Source organism: Bombus bifarius, unplaced genomic scaffold (assembly GCF_011952205.1).
Source record: "Bombus bifarius isolate JDL3187 unplaced genomic scaffold, Bbif_JDL3187 scf7180000008008, whole genome shotgun sequence".
NCBI classification, from domain to species: domain Eukaryota; kingdom Metazoa; phylum Arthropoda; class Insecta; order Hymenoptera; family Apidae; genus Bombus; species Bombus bifarius.
The window spans coordinates 4,285,118-4,305,015 of record NW_022884386.1 but is presented as its reverse complement, the minus strand read 5'-3'; the positions used below and the strand labels follow the sequence as shown (position 1 = coordinate 4,305,015).

At 34.1% G+C, this 19,898-nt stretch overlaps 6 protein-coding genes across 7 annotated transcripts; 3 read left to right on the top strand and 3 right to left on the bottom strand.

The window, feature by feature from the left end:
* Positions 1–2,234: 2,234 nt before the first annotated feature.
* On the bottom strand, positions 2,235–5,825 carry LOC117206718 (glutamate receptor ionotropic, delta-2-like). Its single transcript, XM_033446304.1, has 8 exons — positions 5,101–5,825; positions 4,421–4,917; positions 4,004–4,330; positions 3,680–3,836; positions 3,412–3,620; positions 3,252–3,341; positions 2,991–3,145; positions 2,235–2,909 (listed from the first exon to the last, which is right to left on the bottom strand). The coding sequence occupies exons 1-8, from the start codon at positions 5,264–5,266 to the stop codon at positions 2,531–2,533; spliced, it is 1,980 nt and encodes a 659-aa protein (XP_033302195.1). The 5' UTR covers positions 5,267–5,825; the 3' UTR covers positions 2,235–2,530.
* On the bottom strand, positions 5,462–9,164 carry LOC117206589 (glutamate receptor 1-like). Its single transcript, XM_033446067.1, has 9 exons — positions 8,337–9,164; positions 7,741–8,246; positions 7,333–7,656; positions 7,081–7,246; positions 6,781–6,989; positions 6,457–6,546; positions 6,213–6,382; positions 5,893–6,111; positions 5,462–5,555 (listed from the first exon to the last, which is right to left on the bottom strand). Exons 1-9 carry the CDS (start codon positions 8,506–8,508, stop codon positions 5,462–5,464), a joined length of 1,950 nt encoding a protein of 649 aa, XP_033301958.1. The 5' UTR covers positions 8,509–9,164.
* Positions 9,165–9,678: 514 nt separating this feature from the next.
* LOC117206630 (sequestosome-1-like) lies at positions 9,679–11,912 on the top strand. Its single transcript, XM_033446136.1, has 4 exons — positions 9,679–10,317; positions 10,494–11,005; positions 11,096–11,368; positions 11,459–11,912. The coding sequence occupies exons 1-4, from the start codon at positions 10,101–10,103 to the stop codon at positions 11,705–11,707; spliced, it is 1,251 nt and encodes a 416-aa protein (XP_033302027.1). The 5' UTR covers positions 9,679–10,100; the 3' UTR covers positions 11,708–11,912.
* A 129-nt stretch (positions 11,913–12,041) lies between these two features.
* LOC117206657 (28S ribosomal protein S29, mitochondrial) lies at positions 12,042–13,838 on the bottom strand. Its single transcript, XM_033446165.1, has 7 exons — positions 13,777–13,838; positions 13,698–13,733; positions 13,231–13,557; positions 13,024–13,116; positions 12,813–12,949; positions 12,408–12,755; positions 12,042–12,321 (listed from the first exon to the last, which is right to left on the bottom strand). Exons 2-7 carry the CDS (start codon positions 13,711–13,713, stop codon positions 12,082–12,084), a joined length of 1,161 nt encoding a protein of 386 aa, XP_033302056.1. The 5' UTR covers positions 13,714–13,733; positions 13,777–13,838; the 3' UTR covers positions 12,042–12,081.
* A 230-nt stretch (positions 13,839–14,068) lies between these two features.
* Positions 14,069–16,214, top strand: LOC117206601 (retinoblastoma-binding protein 5 homolog). Its single transcript, XM_033446077.1, has 7 exons — positions 14,069–14,152; positions 14,227–14,252; positions 14,327–14,499; positions 14,568–14,796; positions 14,868–15,323; positions 15,417–15,825; positions 15,892–16,214. Exons 1-7 carry the CDS (start codon positions 14,134–14,136, stop codon positions 15,975–15,977), a joined length of 1,398 nt encoding a protein of 465 aa, XP_033301968.1. The 5' UTR covers positions 14,069–14,133; the 3' UTR covers positions 15,978–16,214.
* Positions 16,215–16,381: 167 nt separating this feature from the next.
* On the top strand, positions 16,382–18,041 carry LOC117206602 (seipin). 2 transcript variants are annotated; one of them, XM_033446079.1, is made up of 4 exons: positions 16,593–16,816; positions 16,955–17,100; positions 17,162–17,689; positions 17,758–18,041. In XM_033446079.1, exons 1-4 carry the CDS (start codon positions 16,593–16,595, stop codon positions 17,865–17,867), a joined length of 1,008 nt encoding a protein of 335 aa, XP_033301970.1. In that variant the 3' UTR covers positions 17,868–18,041. The 2 variants fall into 2 exon arrangements, with proteins under 2 accessions (XP_033301969.1, XP_033301970.1); XM_033446078.1 differs by having other exon boundaries at positions 16,382–16,816; positions 17,162–18,041.
* Positions 18,042–19,898: the final 1,857 nt, after the last annotated feature.

The following is a 19,898-nucleotide window of genomic DNA, read 5'->3' as shown; positions in this document are numbered from 1 at the left end:
GTTCTTAAGATACAACGGTGATCCCGATTCGAAGACGAACGCAATGTTGAGGAATCCCACGCGGTCGTCGATCCATGCATACGTCGCTGTTTAATCGTTGGCAATTTCTATCTACATGTTTCAGTAGTTGTAATCGTGGTGACGTTGGATATTATCGGTGAATAAATGGTTTCCAAGCGGCAATGAGCCAACGTAACGCGCTAATAACCACCCACGGTCTCGAACGTAGTAACGAACTCCTCGGTAGTCGCAACACCGGATTTACGAGACAAACGGATCGGCACGTTCCTTGGTTACCAGTATCTCAGATAAAGTTGTTCTCCGGGTAAACGTCGCTATTAGCGGTCGCGTTTGTTCGAGCAACTTCTCTGCAAGATCGACGACTTACGTACATTCATCGTTCCACTGCACGATAACCGCGTCAACGATACATCTAATGCGTCAACTTGCGAAAGGCTAAATCTTAATTCCATTTTCTTCGTTGGCATCGTGGTTTCATTCCAGTTACAATAGACAGCGCGAATACTTACGCCACCGAAACGCTCTATGTATACAATATACGTATACAGCTTCATTTCTCCGCGGAACTTTCTGCGAAGCATGCCAGTCACCGTGCATCATTGTTCCCTCTTTGACAATAGTCATTATCGGCGAGCATTATTGTTTCCTGGTTCGCAATCGTTTTTTTTTCATTATTATTATTATCATTGTTAACGTCGGTTAGAAGTTGCATAGTCTAAAGTCTAGACGGCATGCGACGTGATAATAATGGCATTCTGGACAAGCCCAGAGATGACACAACCTGCCAACAATGACTGCCACGTGCACCGAGACTAAACAGCAAATAGATTCTCTTTAAAATGAGATACTGTTGATCGCCGATTACGATCGATCGATCGATCGATCGTTTCACGGTGCAGCGCATTTAAATCGGTGGATTCGAGGTCGTCTGGTCTGTGAGCGCAGGTCTGCAATCCGGATAGACTCGCACGGTGCAGCGACGCCGAACGTCTAAAATTCACCTCGAGCCCCCGCTATCGCTTTCGATTAATGCGTTGCTCGTCACCGACATTAGTCACCTCGAAGGCGGTCGATTCCTGTCCGAGCTTATTTTGCGCGTTGATGCCAAGGTTGTCCGGTTCTTCCGTCGACGATAAAAAAAAAATAGTAGGATACCTCGATCGAAAATGCGATCACAGATCGCACGAAATTAACGTCTCGTGGCTGATCCAGTTTCTCTGATACGACGGAAACAACGTACCGCGGCCGATCTTGCGGTTTCATCGAAGCGCAAACAGTGCGCCATCATCCTCGAAACGATGTACATATAGGAAACCTAACCCGCTAGCGCACAACCTCTGATATTCGAGATTCTATCGACTCGAACAGTTCCTGCTATGTGTAGCTGAATTTGACAGCAGAGGATCGCAACGAGTGCGTGTAACTTTTTTCTAATGAGGCAAAGGTCATTTCCGGCCACATGGAAAGCGGAAACGCAGCGCGTGTTCGTCTGTATCCGGTGACTGCATTGACTTCTATGCTACCTCGGTAGCACCGAACCTACGTACGTGCGTAAAAGTTGTTGCCACCTTTGTTTACTTATGTATGCAGAGGTTTTCTTGGAAATTAACGTTATCTTCACTTTTCTTGTTGCACGTACGATCAAGTTGAACGACACGTCTGACTACATTGTCTCATAACAGGTGTATGTTGTGAAACACGATCGGGAACTATGATCGCGGGACATTTTACGTTTCTTCTGAAATTTATGGAATATATATTTTTCTCGCGGTTAAATGCCATATGATTTCCACGAGAACCTATAGACATCCCTGTTTGACAGGATCAAAGGATGAGGATAAAGCAATAGGAGCCTCGTGTGTTCGCCAACCAGTAGATATCGGCCGATTCACGTGGGAAGATAGTCACGTGGGTGAATTTCTCCAAAGGTCTTGGGTCAACCGTTTCGTACAAATCTACGAGTCTTCGCTTCAGTCGCTAACGCGACCACCAGATAATTACAGCTCTTGTGGCATCTGCTTTTGCGTAATATCGTGGATCGAAGTTCTTAATGATATCAAGGTATCTAAATAAATTCATGATTATTACTTCGAGTTACTCGATGCGTTTGTTAGTTGAGGTTACCAACGATTTAAGAGCGAAATGATCGTGAATACTTTCCTGTATTTCCAATAAAGTTCGCCTATAAACGTTACAAAATTGTATACCTTTTATTACATAAATTAATATTACAGTGGTAGCGATTAACGCAATTAGGAAGGATTATGATCGACAAGATCATCAAGACTCGTTGAAATACACGCGAGAGAGACGATACACGGAAATTTGCAACTAATTACTCGCGATCTAGCGATACGACTGCGGCATAAAGTGAAAGTGATTTCACGCATAGAATGGGAATACGTGACAAATTAACTAGACTGAGATCTATCGATAGGCAACGACCACGCGAATATTATCGTCATAGCCACGGGGTCGATTAAATTTTTAAATAGCAGTAGAGTAAATTTTATTTGTACTGCGTGAAAGAACTTTGATTACGAGAAATATCTGATCGTTGATTCTCTTGAGACTGAAGTATATTTTCCGAGAGATTCCCAATTCGCTTTTTCTTGTCTACTGAATCGACAACGAGTTGCCTATTAAGGAATTTCCGCCATAAAACGCAATGAAAAATTCCTCTGCAATTATCGCGCCAAAAATTATAGTGTATTTTTTCGAGTAGCAATACCAGACAACTGAAAATTGCCCCACCAGCCAGAACTGATAAAAGAGGCGCGATTCCATGCAAATTAACAGTAACGTTCCCTTTCTCGAGAGAATCTCCAGTTACCAGAAACGTATTCTTCAATCTGGCCAGTACTCCGTTATCTTTGAATTGTTGTAGACTACAAATATTTAAAACAAGCGTTGGCATAACTTCAAGTAAAATTAATAACGATAAAAGTAAAATAAACATATATATTTACTAATAATTCACCACTCCTGTATATTGACCGTGTTTCTGCAAAACTAGAGCCAAACTGTCGACCCTATCCGCATCGATAAACGAAGTTTCACACGGTATATTGATGGCGTTCTTTATCGCTTCGGTTATGTAGAACCCCACTTTTTCGTTACATACCTATGATAGTTAATTCTAAATTTGAACTATAGTTACTTTGAATTCAAAGCGAAAATTTATGAAAATACAGATGTTCGAAGATAGAGCATTGGACTTGGAGACAAACCTGTAGAAAGCCATCGTGAGCCGTCAAAGGCAAATCTTCCTTGTCCTTTATCAATTTCTTCACCTTCTCGAATAAAGTGCTGTTAGCAGCCTGAAATTGTATCTGCTGTATTACTCGTTCGACATTATTTCTTTATACAACCGTGTGCTACATATCTTACAATTAACATGTCGTAATCCGCACTGTTTCTGAATGTAATTAATTTGTACGACCCATAATTAGCGAACTCTTCCATAGTGGAGAAAGGCAAAGTAACCGTAGAAACTGTCAAAAAACTGGTCAGCGAGGCGGAGTAAGCGGATAGAATGATCAACGACGACAAGAAAATCGATAGGAAAGCCAATCTCATCGAGAACTTGGTTGGAAATTCTGAAAGAGAGAGGTTTCGTGCGAGAATATTCCACTTCGTATCTCTGTGTTGCAATTACCTGACAAGCCTTGCTGACAATAAATCCCCCAAACGTATATGTAATTATCTGCCAAAATTCTCATCACGATACGACCTCTCGTCTTCATGAGAGTCAAAAAGATTGGAGCAGTCACGATCACGAATATTATCATCGACCAGACGTCTGCTTTGAATGTCTGAAAACAGGAATCCATTATCGCGATGTCGACGATTCGTGAAAATCGATGCGCGTCAGAGAAATATATATAAAAAAAAAAAAAAATAAAATAAACTAGCACCGATTCTCGTGTGGTAATCGCGCGCTAGAAGCGAAAGGATAAAATATTCCGTTAAGAAAGAGAACCTTAAAGTAGGCGGACCATTGTACATATGCGCCATCAGGTTTTTTAAAGTATATTCTATTGCGAGACAAAATTAGCGGCAAGGTAAAGTCAACTACGTCCAGCCTATGATTAGTCATGCTGAACTCTGCGACGCCGAAGTCAGCTCTGTCCGACGCTACTTCGCCTACCACCCCTGTCCAGGTATTATCGTCCTTGTTCAAATCACCATATATCAGCATCGAGCTTGTCACTTCGATCTTGAAATTCATCGATTTACTTAGCTCTTTGATCAATTTGCCGAAGAAGTGCGAAAGAATTCCGTTCTTTATCTCGACGAACGGAGAGTCCTTGAATTCGAATCAATCGTAATTTTCAAACAAAATATAATGATTCTCTGGGGACACTAAATATTCATTCGCGTTTGTCGTAACATTCACCTGGACGATCGATATACGCATCGTTTGCCCAAACATGTTGTTTCTCCTCGCATACAAGGAACTTGTTGTCTTGAGTTTCAGACCTTGTCCAGTTTGCCAGGTAGCCAAGTTGAAGACTCTTGTTTGATTATCGCGTAACGCGTACCACTCTGTTAAGAGCGGCAGATCGTAACAGAGCACCAGCATCTCCGTGTTGAACATCAGATTGAACGGGTTTCCGACAGGATTTTGACAAATGTCTCGCATGGGATTTCCCCGATACGGTAGAAACATCAACAACCAAACGGATGAAGACATATCGATCTGTCTGGTGGCCATCGAAAATTCATCCATGGTCTCTTTTGTAGCAAGAGCGACGACGTACAACGGGCGCGTCAAGTAGCCTTGGAATTTTCTAGCCTCGCGTGACAGTTGAGAAAAGCTTACGATCATGGTCAAGATGCCTCGCTGTGAGAAAGCCCGTAACCATATATAAGCCAAGGACGTTTGATTGAAGTCTGAAACGATAATTATTCGCGCTCGTCTCTTCTTATGAATTAACAAACCGAGGAAGAAAGTATTTTAAACGAGAGACATAACGGCTCGATATTGACTGCGCATTTCAAGCTAATTAATTCGTGAAACAGTTAAGTCTACCACTTTCACACATACGATTTTCGAGAAGAGTGAACAAGACTTACTGGTATGGCTATTTGAACACACGATTATGATGCAGGATGTTTTGTAATAATTGTGAACGTCCTTAATTAAGAGAACATATTTGTAAGCGTCATTTATATCCACCGAGAACGCTGAAACGGACAGAAGCAGCAGTATGATGATCGCGTAACGAGTCATTCGTGTCATCTCGCAACAAAAACACCTGGTTAATCCGTTGAATTACCACGGGTCAGCGGTAAAATCCCTTTTAATGACAGTTAAGATACGCGGTCACTTCGTTAATGTTATCCAATGAATCTCCTTTAACATCGATATGTATTCTCACCAACGTGTTTGCAAATTTTAACAACAACAAACTCGATCATATCCTTCTCCTTTTTGCTATTCCCTACCGCTTCTGATGGTAACTAACTGAACTAAAAATGTGGAGAAACCGTAACCGCAGGTCATACTGGGATTTATCGAATTTACAGATCTGAGGATGAGGATAGTATCTCGTTAGGGACGTAATGGCCCACGGTACGCATCAACCGTGCAATCGAACAGATTACGTACAAAGTGCAAAGATTAACGTCGATAAGAACATGTATTATACACGTGCATTATCGGATTTATCGTATTTTTATCGGAATATACATGAGATGTGATTTAGTAGAGTTTTTATAATGTGACATTTTGTTCGTTTATAGTTATTCTACTGCTTTTATACTACTTTAAGTTAGAAGAAAATCAAATTGAAGAGAATCACACACTAAATGCTTACATGTTAAAATTGCGTTGAATCTTTGATACACACATACTGACGAATTTACCTTTTGTTAATTGGACGATTGAATTTTTGAGAATTTCGGTACCTATTGCAATACATTTCTACGATTAATATAAAAAGGGCTAGTGAAACACCACAGAAAAAGATTATTAACACAGATGCCACGCTATAAAATCCAACCGGCTGAAATGTGTTCTTCTTCGTGAAAAACACTTTGTTCTTAAACCGGTTCAGTAGACCAGTGTTCAGAAGTTTCTGCACACTGCAACATTACGATGAATATTTTAGTTACGAACAGAAAGATACATCAAATTCTCTTATTCACAGCTCGTCGACATTTATAACGTATCTATCGATACCAACTAGTAATTCAGGATCGAGGTGTATTGGCTATTTTTCGGAAGGATCAGGGACAAACTATCCACTCGGCCAGTGTCAATGCAGACGATATCGCAAGGAATATGAAAATTCGATATTCCCTGCATTTTTTTACCATAACCGCTGTAGTACACTAATGTAGGATCGTCGCAGATCTGAAAACGTATAAGGTAGTTGCAGAAATTCCACTCGACGTGTTATCAAATCGTGTCCATAGAAGCAACCTTACCTTTTGAAATCCATCTTCTATGGTGATTGGTAGAGTATGTATCGGCCTTAGTTTAGCCATCATGTGTACCGAAACGGGGTCTTTCGATAGCTGAAAAGCAAATTATATTTTTGTATAGCATGATGTCGTTAGAAACCATCTATGTATATATACAATGTTTCGCGTTTTGTTCGTAGTTCGTTCAGAAAACCATACTTTTCTCGTCTGTTGCGTTATGTCGATCGTTCATATTACGCCACATAACGTTTGTGATGTAATGTCTCAACGTTCGAGTAAAAGTGAAAGCATATCGTATGAAAATTCTTCGTTATTGGACAAACTTACGGCGAACATATCGTAATCTGCGGAATCTTTATTGAGGATTACATCGTATGTACCATCATTCACAAACTCCTCGATCGAGCGGAAGGGTAGATTATGAACGTAAGCTGTTACATAGGATATCATAGACGCGGAATAAGCGGCGAATATCACTATACCGGTAACAAGTACGGTAAAGTATGCTAACCTTAGCGACGAATACCGTGGAAATTCTGAGAAAAGAAATAGCATTAGGTGCTTGATTTTTCATGTAAAAGATAGAAGATCATTGAAGCGGTAAAACTCTGAAATCCAATGATTCACCTTCTGTAATGCCTTGCTGGCAGAATATACCCCAAATTCGAATAAATTCATGGTATAATTCCATGGTTAGATCAGTGGATTCTATTCGAGATCTTATAAAAGCCAAAGTAAACTGAGCAATTATAATTGTCATGAGTAGAGATATCCAGAGCGCGAAACTGTACGCCTAAAAATAAGTGTTAACCGTTTCGTAAATATCAAAACTACATAAGTGTAGCTTTGTAACATACATACACATATATACATACATACCTTATAATAAGCAAGCCATTTCACCGCTGACATTTCTGGTTGCTTAAAATACAAACAGTCTCTAGTAGTTATAATAGGAACCGTATAATCGACGTAATCAAGCCTAAAATTGGTCATCGAAAAATCGGACAATCCGATATCTACTTCTCTAGAAGCCACTAAACGAAATGCCCCATTCCAACATTTCGTCGTCACATTGAAACTCCCAAATTCGAGTTCCTCGGTCACGATATCGAGAGTGAAATTTAGATACTTTTCAAGCTCGTTGACCGCTCTACTAAAATATCCTTCCAACTTGTCACCTTTTTTCGCGAATATCGAGTTCTGCAGCAGACAAACGAAAATTGTACGTGTTAAAACTCTGATGACTCCACGTGAATCGTTACGCGTGAATGTCTGAATCTTTGCCTTGATGGTGACAGCTCGCAGAACTTTTCCTTTCAGGTCATTTCTCCTCTCGTGCAGAGTCAAGTTGGACAACAAGTCAACAACTGCTGTTGGGGACTTCAATTGTTTCTTTGGATACCACTTGACTAAATTTGAAATGACGGTGTTGTTCCCATCCACGGAATACCATTCACGAAGAACAGGGTCACCGGCACACATTACCAACATTTCAGTGTCGTATAACAAATTAAATGGATTTCCCGGCGGATTGTAACAATAGTTTTCCGCGTGCGTCGCCGTAGGCACGAATATCACAAACCATGCAAAATGGGATATTCTAAAGGATTCCGAATACTTTGAAAATTCCAAAACTGCGTCAGATCCGGATAAAAGAACGATGGCCAACGGTCGGAGGGTATTATTTCTATCTAGCGCGTGAATGTTCTTGAATGTGCTACTTAAAGTTGCAATTTGTTCACGATGAAGAAGACGAGACCATGTGTGTGATAAATATGTTAGTTTCCAAACTAAACAATATAAAAATACGCAAATGTATTGTATTTCTAGTTATCATATTATGAATGAATTTTCTATGCGGAAATATTTGAAAATCATACCATCGAAATTTTTATTCTCGCTAGACGAATGCAACAAAAAGACAGCAGAAGCCGAATAGTAGCTGCGAATCCATTTTATTAAAGGAATGTACAGCGTTTCGTTATTGTACGTTTCAGTTGCCGTTAAATGAAAAAAGATAGAAATAACATTTAAATACATTACAATTTTCATTCCGTTCAAATTGATTGTCTCTTTCCTTCTTTCTAGAACGTCGCGAATAGTGCACGCGTATATCACGCAGAAAGACAATATGTTGTCGAGAACATTCAGAAGACTACGAGAATCGTTAATAACTGAATTCTCGTGAGTAGATGCTAGTAGTTTTATCCAAGGGTGAACATTAAATATTTACGAAACGTTCGTGCAAACTTTTGACGTGAAAAATGCAAGTTTTTAAAAATACGATCACGTTAGCTACGATAGTAATCCATTAAACCATAGGATGTAACAATATTATTGTCAATTATTATAGCGACAATGTAAATGATGATACATGATAGGCTAAATGCGAACAAGGAATAGAAGAGATAATAATATTGTTTTCATATTTGATACATTTAAAAACTTTAATTAATTAATACTAAAAATTATAAAGACCGATTAAAATATTGAGAGAATATTTATAACGAACAGAATGCTAAATCAATTAATGAAAAATTGTCAACTAAGCAACTTTAAACGATTCAAGTCTTGCTTGTCTATTATATGTAAAGTCCATTTCAATGTGTCATAACATTAGGTAGATGATATATATCGATCTACATTCCATTAGCAAATTACATTTTAACAGGAAGTTTTAGTGATTAATCTCTATTTTCACTCATAAACGAAACGTATACATATGTAGGTAATTTATATAATAGTCGTTATTAATGCATAAATTTCGAATTATTTTCCGTCACATTTTCGTTAACATACAATGAAAAAGAAAAAATAACGGAAATGAAGGAACATTTTTCTAAAATTGAGAAAATCACTAGGGAAAGCCATGAAACTAGAAACTAGAAATACTCTTTGCTAGAAACTAACATAAAAATTGCGGAAGAATAAATTATTAGAATATATTTATTATCTTTACTATCACAGTTTATTATCTGAATAATACAATATTTTCATAATTCTTTTCATAATTATTCACAATGTGTGTCCATAGAGCTTGCTCTATATGTATGTCAATCAGCCATTTCAATTATAAATTGGTTAAATATTAAATAAATTTAAAAAAATTAAAAAATGTCAAAGTATTCCGAGTCATCTGATGCAATAATAGGGAAGTAATGATATAAACTGACTCGTAAAAGTCGTGAATCATCGTTTCTACGCCTGTCACGTGATTGTCAAATCTTGCTTCTCATTCAAAAATGGCGCCGTTCAAATTTCAACAAAAATTCATTATTGATTCGTACTGGTAAGTTTTATAAACACGATATTACCTGTGCTTAACAATAGATGATCGAAGTACGGAAGGGCAGAGTTATTCAATTATATTGTTAAAATGTAATTATAAAATCGTAAAATAAAAAACTACTGAGTTATCGGAAACGCCATTTTGTGAAATTGATCGAACTCTGCACAGGAAGTTTAACAAGCGCACGTATATAAGCGTCGTAATTCGTAATAGAATCATCTGGACATTGGAAATACGACAGTGAAGCTTGACAAGAAAACTTGTGTATCGTGTAAAATAAATAGTTTTTGTGGATTTTTACGAATACATATTCACATTTTATTCCCAATTGTGCAATATAGATAAATATCCAATAATGTATAAAGTATATTTGCAAAATAACAACTCTTCTGTCAAAGCAATTCGAAAGTTTTGTTTTCAGTCTAATTCAGGAATTCAGAGTATTCGGCTTAATCGTCCGCCTAATCATGGCACTCGGGCTGATTGCCAGCTTAATTTTAATAAGTTTTGCCAAAAAGTCATGTCAATATTCCCGGAATTATCTGGTAAAGAGTTCACCGTTTCTTGGGAAGGTAATTATTATATATAAATATAATTACGTCATTTTATTTATTGTTTATAAATTCAGTAATAAAATCGTTCATTTTTTTATTTTAATTCTCAAATAATTCTAAGTGAAAACTTTCACTAAACAGACATAATGCAATTTAAATCATAAACAATGATCATATGTATGTACATATTGCAGATGCTGATGGTGATCAAATCTTAATATCATCTGATGAAGAATTACAAATCGCTGAGGAAGAAATGAGGCAGCCTAAGAAAATATATATCAAACCTTTTTCATCTGAGCAAAAAGCATCAAGTCCTGAGAAAGAAAAAACAGTACATTTTGGTGTATATTGTGATGGTTGTGATAATGACATAACTGGATTTAGATACAAATGTATTCAATGTGAAGATTATGATTTATGTGCACAATGTGAGACAACACAGATACATTCACATCATTATATGATCCGTATGCCACAACCATTAGAATCGCATCATACTAGAAGTTTGTTTCACCATTTGAGAAAAATTCTGAAAAAGAATAGTGTGTATTTTAATAAAAAACATACTTCTGATGAAAATAAATCCCAAAGTAATCATTGTAACATTTATCCTTGGTTGGGAATTTATGCACCATATTTAAATAGTTTTATTGATACACTATTAGAAGCACATATAAGCACTGTTGATCCAGAATCTTGTAAGGTAATACTACACTAAAAAAATTCAAAGCTGATAAAATTTACAAAAATAATATAAATTTGTTCTGATTCTAATTGTCCATATATTTCACAGAGTCACAAACCTGAAGAAAGAAAAGAATCTAAAGATGATACACGTATGGATGAAAATAATTCCAGAAAATTTCCTGGTGAAGGAAGGAAGTTACTTGATAATGCAAAGGGTGATAAAGAATCAGTGTCAGATGTTGCATCAACAGCAAGTCAAGATAGTGCTACTACAAAGGTAACAGCAGATGAATGGACTTTTATAGATAAAAATGACACTACTGAAGTTAATCAAACATCTTCAACTTCATCCAATATGAATGGAATTGGTACGAAACAGGTAAAATATTATAAACAATTGAAACTAATGTAAGTTGTATTATGGTAAGGTTTTCATGTTTAAAAATTATATTTGTATTATTACTATAAGACTTGTTCCTCTTCAACGGCACCACCATTAGCATCACAGGGATCTTCAGCTGAAACACTTTACCCTGAATTACCAAGAGAAACAAATTACCAAGAAATATATCATGAAAATCCAACAGTTAATGAAGCTGTTAAAACTATGATAAAGATGGGATTCTCAAATCAAAGTGGATTATTGACTTATTTGTTGGGTGTTGAAGATGGTAATATTGATAACGTCTTAGAGATATTGCAACCTACAAATAAATGAATATGAAGTTTGACATTTAATGAAATTTATCATTATATCACTATAGCTTATGACATATAGTTCATATGTATATGGTACATATTTTTTCTGTCGCAAAATAAAAATAGAATGTAGTATTATGTAATGTATACTATTGTTACAGATATTACATTCCTCCCTACTTAATGTATTCATGTTAATAAAGTAGCATGTAAAGATGATCAAACATGAATTTTTATTGTAGTCAAAAATATTAGACTAAAATGTTATTAATTAAATAAAAACCATAAACATATATATGTATATATATATGTGTGTGTGTGTATATGTATAAAAAAATACGAAGTAATTAATCAATTTCTGAATAACAACATTTATTTGTATATAACGTGATTTTAATATAATGGTTTACAAAGTGTCCAAAGCGTGAATGGATTTTTATTGGATAGTAATTCCAATTCTTTTTGTCCTTGAGGACTAACATTTCTGATCCATTTTCGATCTTTATAATATTTTAGGATAGTATCTAATTCTTCTACTGAATACTCGTCGACGCAAATGGGAAGAAAGGGATCTAAATGTTCAAACCCTTTTTTACCAAGTAAATATGTTGGATAATCAGAATCTCTTTTATCCTGTAAATAAAAAATATAAAATATCCATTATAGTTTTTGATAATAGTAGTTTTGTTTTAAATCATATTACACAAATTGTTGCATACTCTGTTTGCTCTTTTATCTACTGTTAATACTGCAGCACCATTACACCAATTGTAGTCTACGCTACTTAAAAATGCAGATGTTATCGATATCTTATCAGGTGGTACATATACACGATTTTCATCACATACATGTGTAATGTCAGATGTAAGAGCGTTAAAACCATCTATAACAACTAATGTTTTACATTTTCCTGCTGTACTGGCTATTTTGAGCTCATCCACCAAAGCATTAATAACACCACAAGCAAATTTAGTTCTCTGTATCCCAAATTCAATAAGATTAGAAAGTGAATCTCCAGGTTTCGTAACTTCTCTTTGGGACCATGTATATTCCTTAGTGGTCTTCAACTATAAATTAATTACTTGAATTCTATATAATAAAAATAGGTCTCACTCGTTACTTACATCAAGCTGTGATAATGACACATTGTTTAACTGTTTTATATACTTTAACCATTTTGTTGCTGATTCAGGTAAGTCTAGTTTATCTGATTCCAGAGGAGATGCAGTAGTGTCCCTAGCATATCGAAACCAATTTCGAACTAAAAATATGAAAGTAAATTTATGAGTGTATATTTTAAAAATAATGTACTACTCAATATAATTCATATCATACCCCATGGTAAGTGAAGTACAAAAAAACATTTTGTAAGACCATAATGAACCAAATGTAGTAATATTGTTGTTTTTCCTGCTCCACTTTTACCATCTAATAGGTAGTGAAAATACAGTTGCATCATAAATTCTTCTTAGTTACTGTTAAGTTACAGTTAACTGAATAAATATCATAAACCACACATAATTGTCAAATTCAAAAGGATACAAAGAACATATTTATTTATAGGCTTCGTATAATCAGTTTGTTCCAAGTATGATATCACTTCAACTGCAGGTTGCCTAACTAAAATACCAAGTTCTCTGAAAATTTGTACTTGCTTTTTTAATTCAATTGACATGTCTGCCATTAATGATGTTGTAATATCTGAAGGAACCGTATAAATACGATTTAAACAACTTGCATCGTGTTCTGCAGGGTTAGATTCCGAAATACGAAACGATGAAAGATTTGTCTGATCCGCTACATCTTTCGTAGCAGCTGATATTATTGTTCGTCGACTACTTCTAATGCACATTCCACTAAATAAAGAATCTAACAATATAAAAAGAAACAATTATTAAGAATTACATTAAGTGATATGAATGTTTACAATAAATATGTAGAAAAAGCATATATATATATAATTTATTTCTATATAAATTAAATTATAATTTACAAATAGATAAACATACAAGTACGGGACAACATGTTATTTACAGTATTTTAGCTAATGATAACTCTTTTTTCATAAATAATTATAAATTTTGATGTACGTATTCACTGCAAAGTAGTACAAACGCAAGTAGCCATATTTACTACTGCAATGTTCGAAAATCTGCTGATACTGGGTTCAATAGATTGTTCAAAATATTCCTATGGAAATTAGTTGTATGAAGTCACATATAATAATTTTATATATTAGATAATTATTTTTATATAAAACTTATTTTTTATTAAATTAAAGTATTATTTATGAAGAAACAATTAATAATATTTTTTGTCATTTCTAAATAGTTAATTCTAGGGACATGTAAAACTTACTGAAATTATTAAATTATGCTACGAGCTGTTGTGTAGCAATAACTCTAATAATTTCTATAAAGTAAATATATACATAATAAAGTAAAAATGAATTTAGAATTATTAGGTAAATATTTAGCAAAATCTACTTTCAAATTTAATAATGTATCTTCCTTAATATATATAATTTCTTTTTTACAGAATCATTTGGTCAGAATTATCCAGAGGTAAAATATTTTTATAAAAATAACATACATTTTTTAATTCTAAGTCTTACAGATATAATGTTTATAATCATTAGGAGTTTGATGGCACATTAGATTGTATATCATTAGCAGTCACTTGTACATTTAATAAAAGGGGAACTCTTCTCGCTGTTGGGTGTAATGATGGTAGAATTGTTATTTGGGATTTTTTAACACGTGGTGTTGCTAAAATTATTAGTGCACATGTACATCCTGTATGTTCATTGAGGTAAGTAACCTGAAATAATTTATTATGAATTATTTTAATTATTTTATAACACTGTCTTTGTTAATTAGCTGGTCTAGGAATGGTCATAAATTATTAAGTGCATCTACAGATAATAATGTTTGTATATGGGATGTCTTATCTGGAGAATGTGATCAAAAATATAGATTTCCTTCTCCAATATTAAAAGTTCAATTTCATCCAAGAAATCTTAATAAATTTTTAGTGTGTCCAATGAGACATGCAGCAGTAATGGTTGATGTTGAGGGTACACATAGAGTTATTCCTCTTGATGATGATGTATGCAATAAAATTAGTACTACTACTAATCAGTATTTTTAATATTGATTTTTAATATTCATTTATTTTAGAGTGATTTGAACATAGTAGCATCTTTTGATCGCCGAGGAGATTATGTGTACACTGGAAATGCTCGTGGTAGAATTCTAGTTCTTGATGTGGAATCCTTAACTGTGAAAGCTTCTTATAAAATATCACAAGGCACAGCTAGTAATACAGCTGTAAAGAGCATTGAATTTGCTAGACGTGGTTCTTGTTTCTTAGTAAATACATCAGATAGAGTAATTCGTGTATATGATAGTACTGAAGTACTAGCTTGTGGAAAAGATGGTGAACCAGAACCAATACAAAAATTGCAAGATCTTGTAAACAAAACTATGTGGAAAAAGTGTTGTTTTTCTGGAGATGGGGAATATGTTTGTGCTGGATCTGCAAGACAACATGCTTTATATGTATGGGAAAAAAGTATTGGAAATTTAGTAAAAATTTTACATGGAACTAAAGGAGAATTATTACTTGATGTTGTTGTAAGTATTATAAATCTCTAGTACATCAGTATTATAAATCTAACTTCTAATCTAAACAAAATTATAATGTTATAAAAATTTATAATAATGCAGTGGCATCCAGTGAGACCAATTATTGCTTCCATATCATCTGGTGTTGTTTCTATTTGGGCACAGAATCAAGTTGAAAATTGGTCTGCATTTGCCCCAGATTTTAAAGAACTAGATGAAAATGTTGAATATGAAGAAAGAGAAAGTGAATTCGATTTGAGTGATGAAGATAAATCTGTGGTGCAAGGCGAAGAGGCTCAAGATGAGGAGATAGAAGTAGATGTTGCATCTATAGATAGAGTGGCTGCTTTTTGCAGTTCTGATGAAGAAATGGAAGATATTGGTTCGCTGCAGTTTTTACCAATATCACCAGATGTAGAAGATTCAGAAGATACTCAAACGACATTGCACGAGCCACCTATGAAGAAACATCGTTCTCATGATATTCACTTACAAGGTGCACCAGTAGATGGTAAGACCTTTCATGCATGCTAATTTAATTGATAACAGGTTTATATAATTTATCATTATTTTTCAGAAACTCACCCATTATTAAATAAAGGAAAAGATAAACCAACAACCAAGAAAGGAAGACCAAGATTGGAACACAGAAAAGGAAAATAAATTCGAATATTTGAATTTGTAAAAAGTATCTTGTAATGTACATAATTAACTAAAAATACTTCATGTATATTGTTAACTGCGATAATATTCTATAGCCATAATGTATGTTATAAAATGTATTACTTCCTATGGAATGTATCTTATACCTTTTAGCCTTATGTGTTTTTATATTGAAAACCTGTCTTAAGATTTTAAAGATCTATTATATATGTTGAAATAAATGAAGATAATTTTCAATTTTTGTACGTATTTACTAAATAAGGAATTTAATGTAATATATATGTTTTAATGTCTTTAAGAGCTGTTTGTATCCCAGCTAAACAATTTTAGCAGTTCTTGTTACAATTTAACCATATAGAATAATTGTGTACCTTATACCTTATACGATACTTATATACAATACGTATGTACTCTGATATCAATACTACCAATTTTAAGAAAAGTAAAAGTTGAAATGCAGTTAACCTATATTTTACTGCTGAATTATTTAAAAAACAAATTAACTGATCGATAAATGGCTTATCTTATCTTGTGTAACGATTTTTGAAAGCGCAATTAAAATTGCGTAGTATTTGGATTAACTTCTAACTTTAAGTATATCAAATTTCGTTTACAATGTTAATTTCGAGGTTATCAGAACAAGTTTATAAAAAGTTATTTCATGTGCAGAATAAAACAAAAAGAGGTGCACAATCTGCTAGAGATGTACTTATAAGTGGCGGAATTATTATTATTAGTGGGATCGTTATTGTTTGGTTATCTGTGTTTCTTTACACAGCATTTTATTATGCCTATGTACCGAGCATCTCATACGTACGGCCAGTACATCTGCAATTCAAGTGAGCTTCACTTCTCACTTGTACGTTAATGGAAAAAAAGAATTATATCTTGAAGCATATTATTTTTTGTTCTTTGAAACATTATGTTATATGCATTCTACTGTTACAGTTTGATTACATAGTTCTTCCGTGTTACAGATCATGTAACGAAGAAAAAGGGATTTGTAGCTTTCCATCAGCATATGTGCAATTAACAAATAAGCAGCAGCTTTTAATGGTTGGCCAGCCATATAAAGTCAATTTACATCTAGAAATGCCAGAGTCACCAGCCAATAAAGAACTTGGTAATTTCTAAGTCTCAATGGAAATTAAAAATAATATCTAACAAATATTATTTTTAAATAGGTATGTTCATGGTTTGTGCTCAATTACGCAGCAGAGATGGTTTCCTCCTAGAACATGCATGTAGATCTACCATGTTACATTACCGTAGCACATTATTGCATGCACTTACAACACTCACATTTTCACCTATGATGATTTTTGGCACTACAGAGGAAAAACAAAATGTAGTTCTTGAATTATTTGATAATTTCGAAGAAAACCAAAATCATCCAGTTACAATTATTTATATCGAAATACAATCAAGACATATTGAATTCTACTCTGCAAGTATTACGATAAATGCACACTTATCGGGTCTACGCTATTTAATGTTTCATTGGCCGATTCTATCTGGTATTGTTGGCATCGGTACAAATTTGTTTTTCATAGCACTTGTATGTACCCTTTGCTATCTTCATTTTACCATTTATGAAGACTCTGGAGATGATGGTTTCAATTATGAAGAAGGTAAAAAGGTTGAAGAAAAACAAGAATATAACAAAGAATTAAACACAGAAGAAGAAAGAGAACATAAAGCTACAAATGATCGTAAGTTACTTGTTGAGTTATATTCTTTTGATAAATTAAATATAACTGAACTGACTTATTTTTTAAAGAATCATCAGATTCGTCATCATCAGAAGATATTGCTGCATCTTATATAGTACCACATCTTATTAAGTCTGGAGAAGAATTTCATCCCTCTCGTATTGAATTAATGAAATAATCTACATTCCATAATGTAAATTATATGACAATATTATATGTGTACGAACGTAGCTTATAAGTGTAAGCGAAAAAAATATATGTACATTATAAAAATATTTATTTTTCTGTACTTAAATATTTTATTTACTTCTATTGTAATTGAAGTATATTAAAAGGTTTATGATATTTTTTATGTATTGTAATGTCATCTGATGTCATTTTATTAGTGGTATGAGAATATTGCAGCCTTGGATCTGGTTGAGTCTGACAGGGATTTAAAAAAAATTCGCGACCAAATTTCAATCTATAATTTCGGCTATATGTAGTCTTCTGATTGCAGAACATATTTGCATATACATATCGAAATAATGAATTTTTACTTTGCTTTTATGCTTGAGGTCAGAATTTCGAGAGATCGATTATTGTTTTTCATAGACAAATTAAAACTTGGTAAAATAGTTTTCACCATCTTATGCTGTACTTTCTACCTGTCGATAAATGAAAATAATATTTGAATGTGTCAATTATAAGTAATTTGTAGTTTAAACTACAAAATCTTTTTATTTGAAGTATAGACATATTTATTTACATTATTTGCATTACATATTTCAAACTTGAAATCTCCTTCGCGGCTTAGTTAACAGCGCCATCTTGTGAAATAAAATGAAATCGTAGACATTTTAAAGTTTTGCGCTTTCCGTTACAATTTTGAAGCTTTTGAAAATTCTCCAATGAACGCTGCAATGTTTTTCTCCATCATGTTTGAGAAATTCCTGAATAATAAGCGGAATGTAGTAAGGTGCGTACAACGTTATATTAACTTCATAAAAACTTGCTAGAAACAAAACAGAAGAAGTTTCCGATATTTCATACTTAAGCAATATTACGAAAATGTGTTTAAATGTTTCGATTATGTATAGGTTGTCAAATTTTAATTCTTTCACTTTATTGTTTCACAAACTATTTAAAGCAACGCCAATAAATTATTAGGATTCCTTTATTCTTATCCATTCAGGGATATGTGATAAATGAAAACATCGATAATCAAGGTAACCTTCTCGAATACATAAGGAGTATTTTCTGGATATCTAGCGAAATTTTAAATGACCTTCACAGACAAACACATCGTAAGACAACGAATTTGTCTCGAAACAGTATAGACTCTCCTAGGATAAGTTATCTGATAGGAAAGGATCATCTTAAGTACTTGGAGATAACCTTATTTAGATGTGATTTACGTCCATCGGAAGAGGGCTATTTTGAAATAGTGTAAGTTCCATTTGAAGTATCTTTTCGAATAACGAATATACATGTATTTTGTAATATGTGTATTGTAATCATCGTAAAGATTAAAATGGTACACCCCGTATATGGTGTGACTTGGCATGCTAAAAGGAAAAAAGTGACGTTGAACGAAAGAAATCTTACGCGTGTAAGTGTTGGTAAGTAAAGAGACGAAAGGGTTGGATGCATTTTATGCATTTGTAAAGGCGTAAGCGGCGTACACACGATGCATAAATACTAAGGAACCGGTTTTCTACGTCATCAAGACTTCGCGCAATACGATGGGTTAAGAAAAAGAGCTTAAGGGAGCAGCATGAATTTGTGGGGTCGTCTTATGTTTCTCTTAACTCGTTACTCGAGATTCAGACAGGTGTGCGAGATTCTCGTTTGCTTCTTTGTCTTTATCTCCGTTCGTTCCGTTAGTTCTTCTTTCTTTAAGGACTTTCGATTTACTTTAAACTGCATTTTGCAGGTTATGAAGGTTACTCCTCGTCATTATTTAGTTGAAGTTAATCGAATTTATCTTACAAGCATAACAGAGGCATGTAGATGTATTTTTATTTAGTTTTTTACTAGGCATGTATCATTTACTAGGCATTACGATGAATCGATACACTTCAGTAGGCATTACATGTTTGTAATACATACAAAGTTAGGTCCTCTAATAATTGTAAGCAGTAATTAAAATAATTTCTACTAATTCAATTTGTCAACAATGGAAGTTTGACTTAAATGCAAATTCGATTATTTGGACGAACCATAGTGT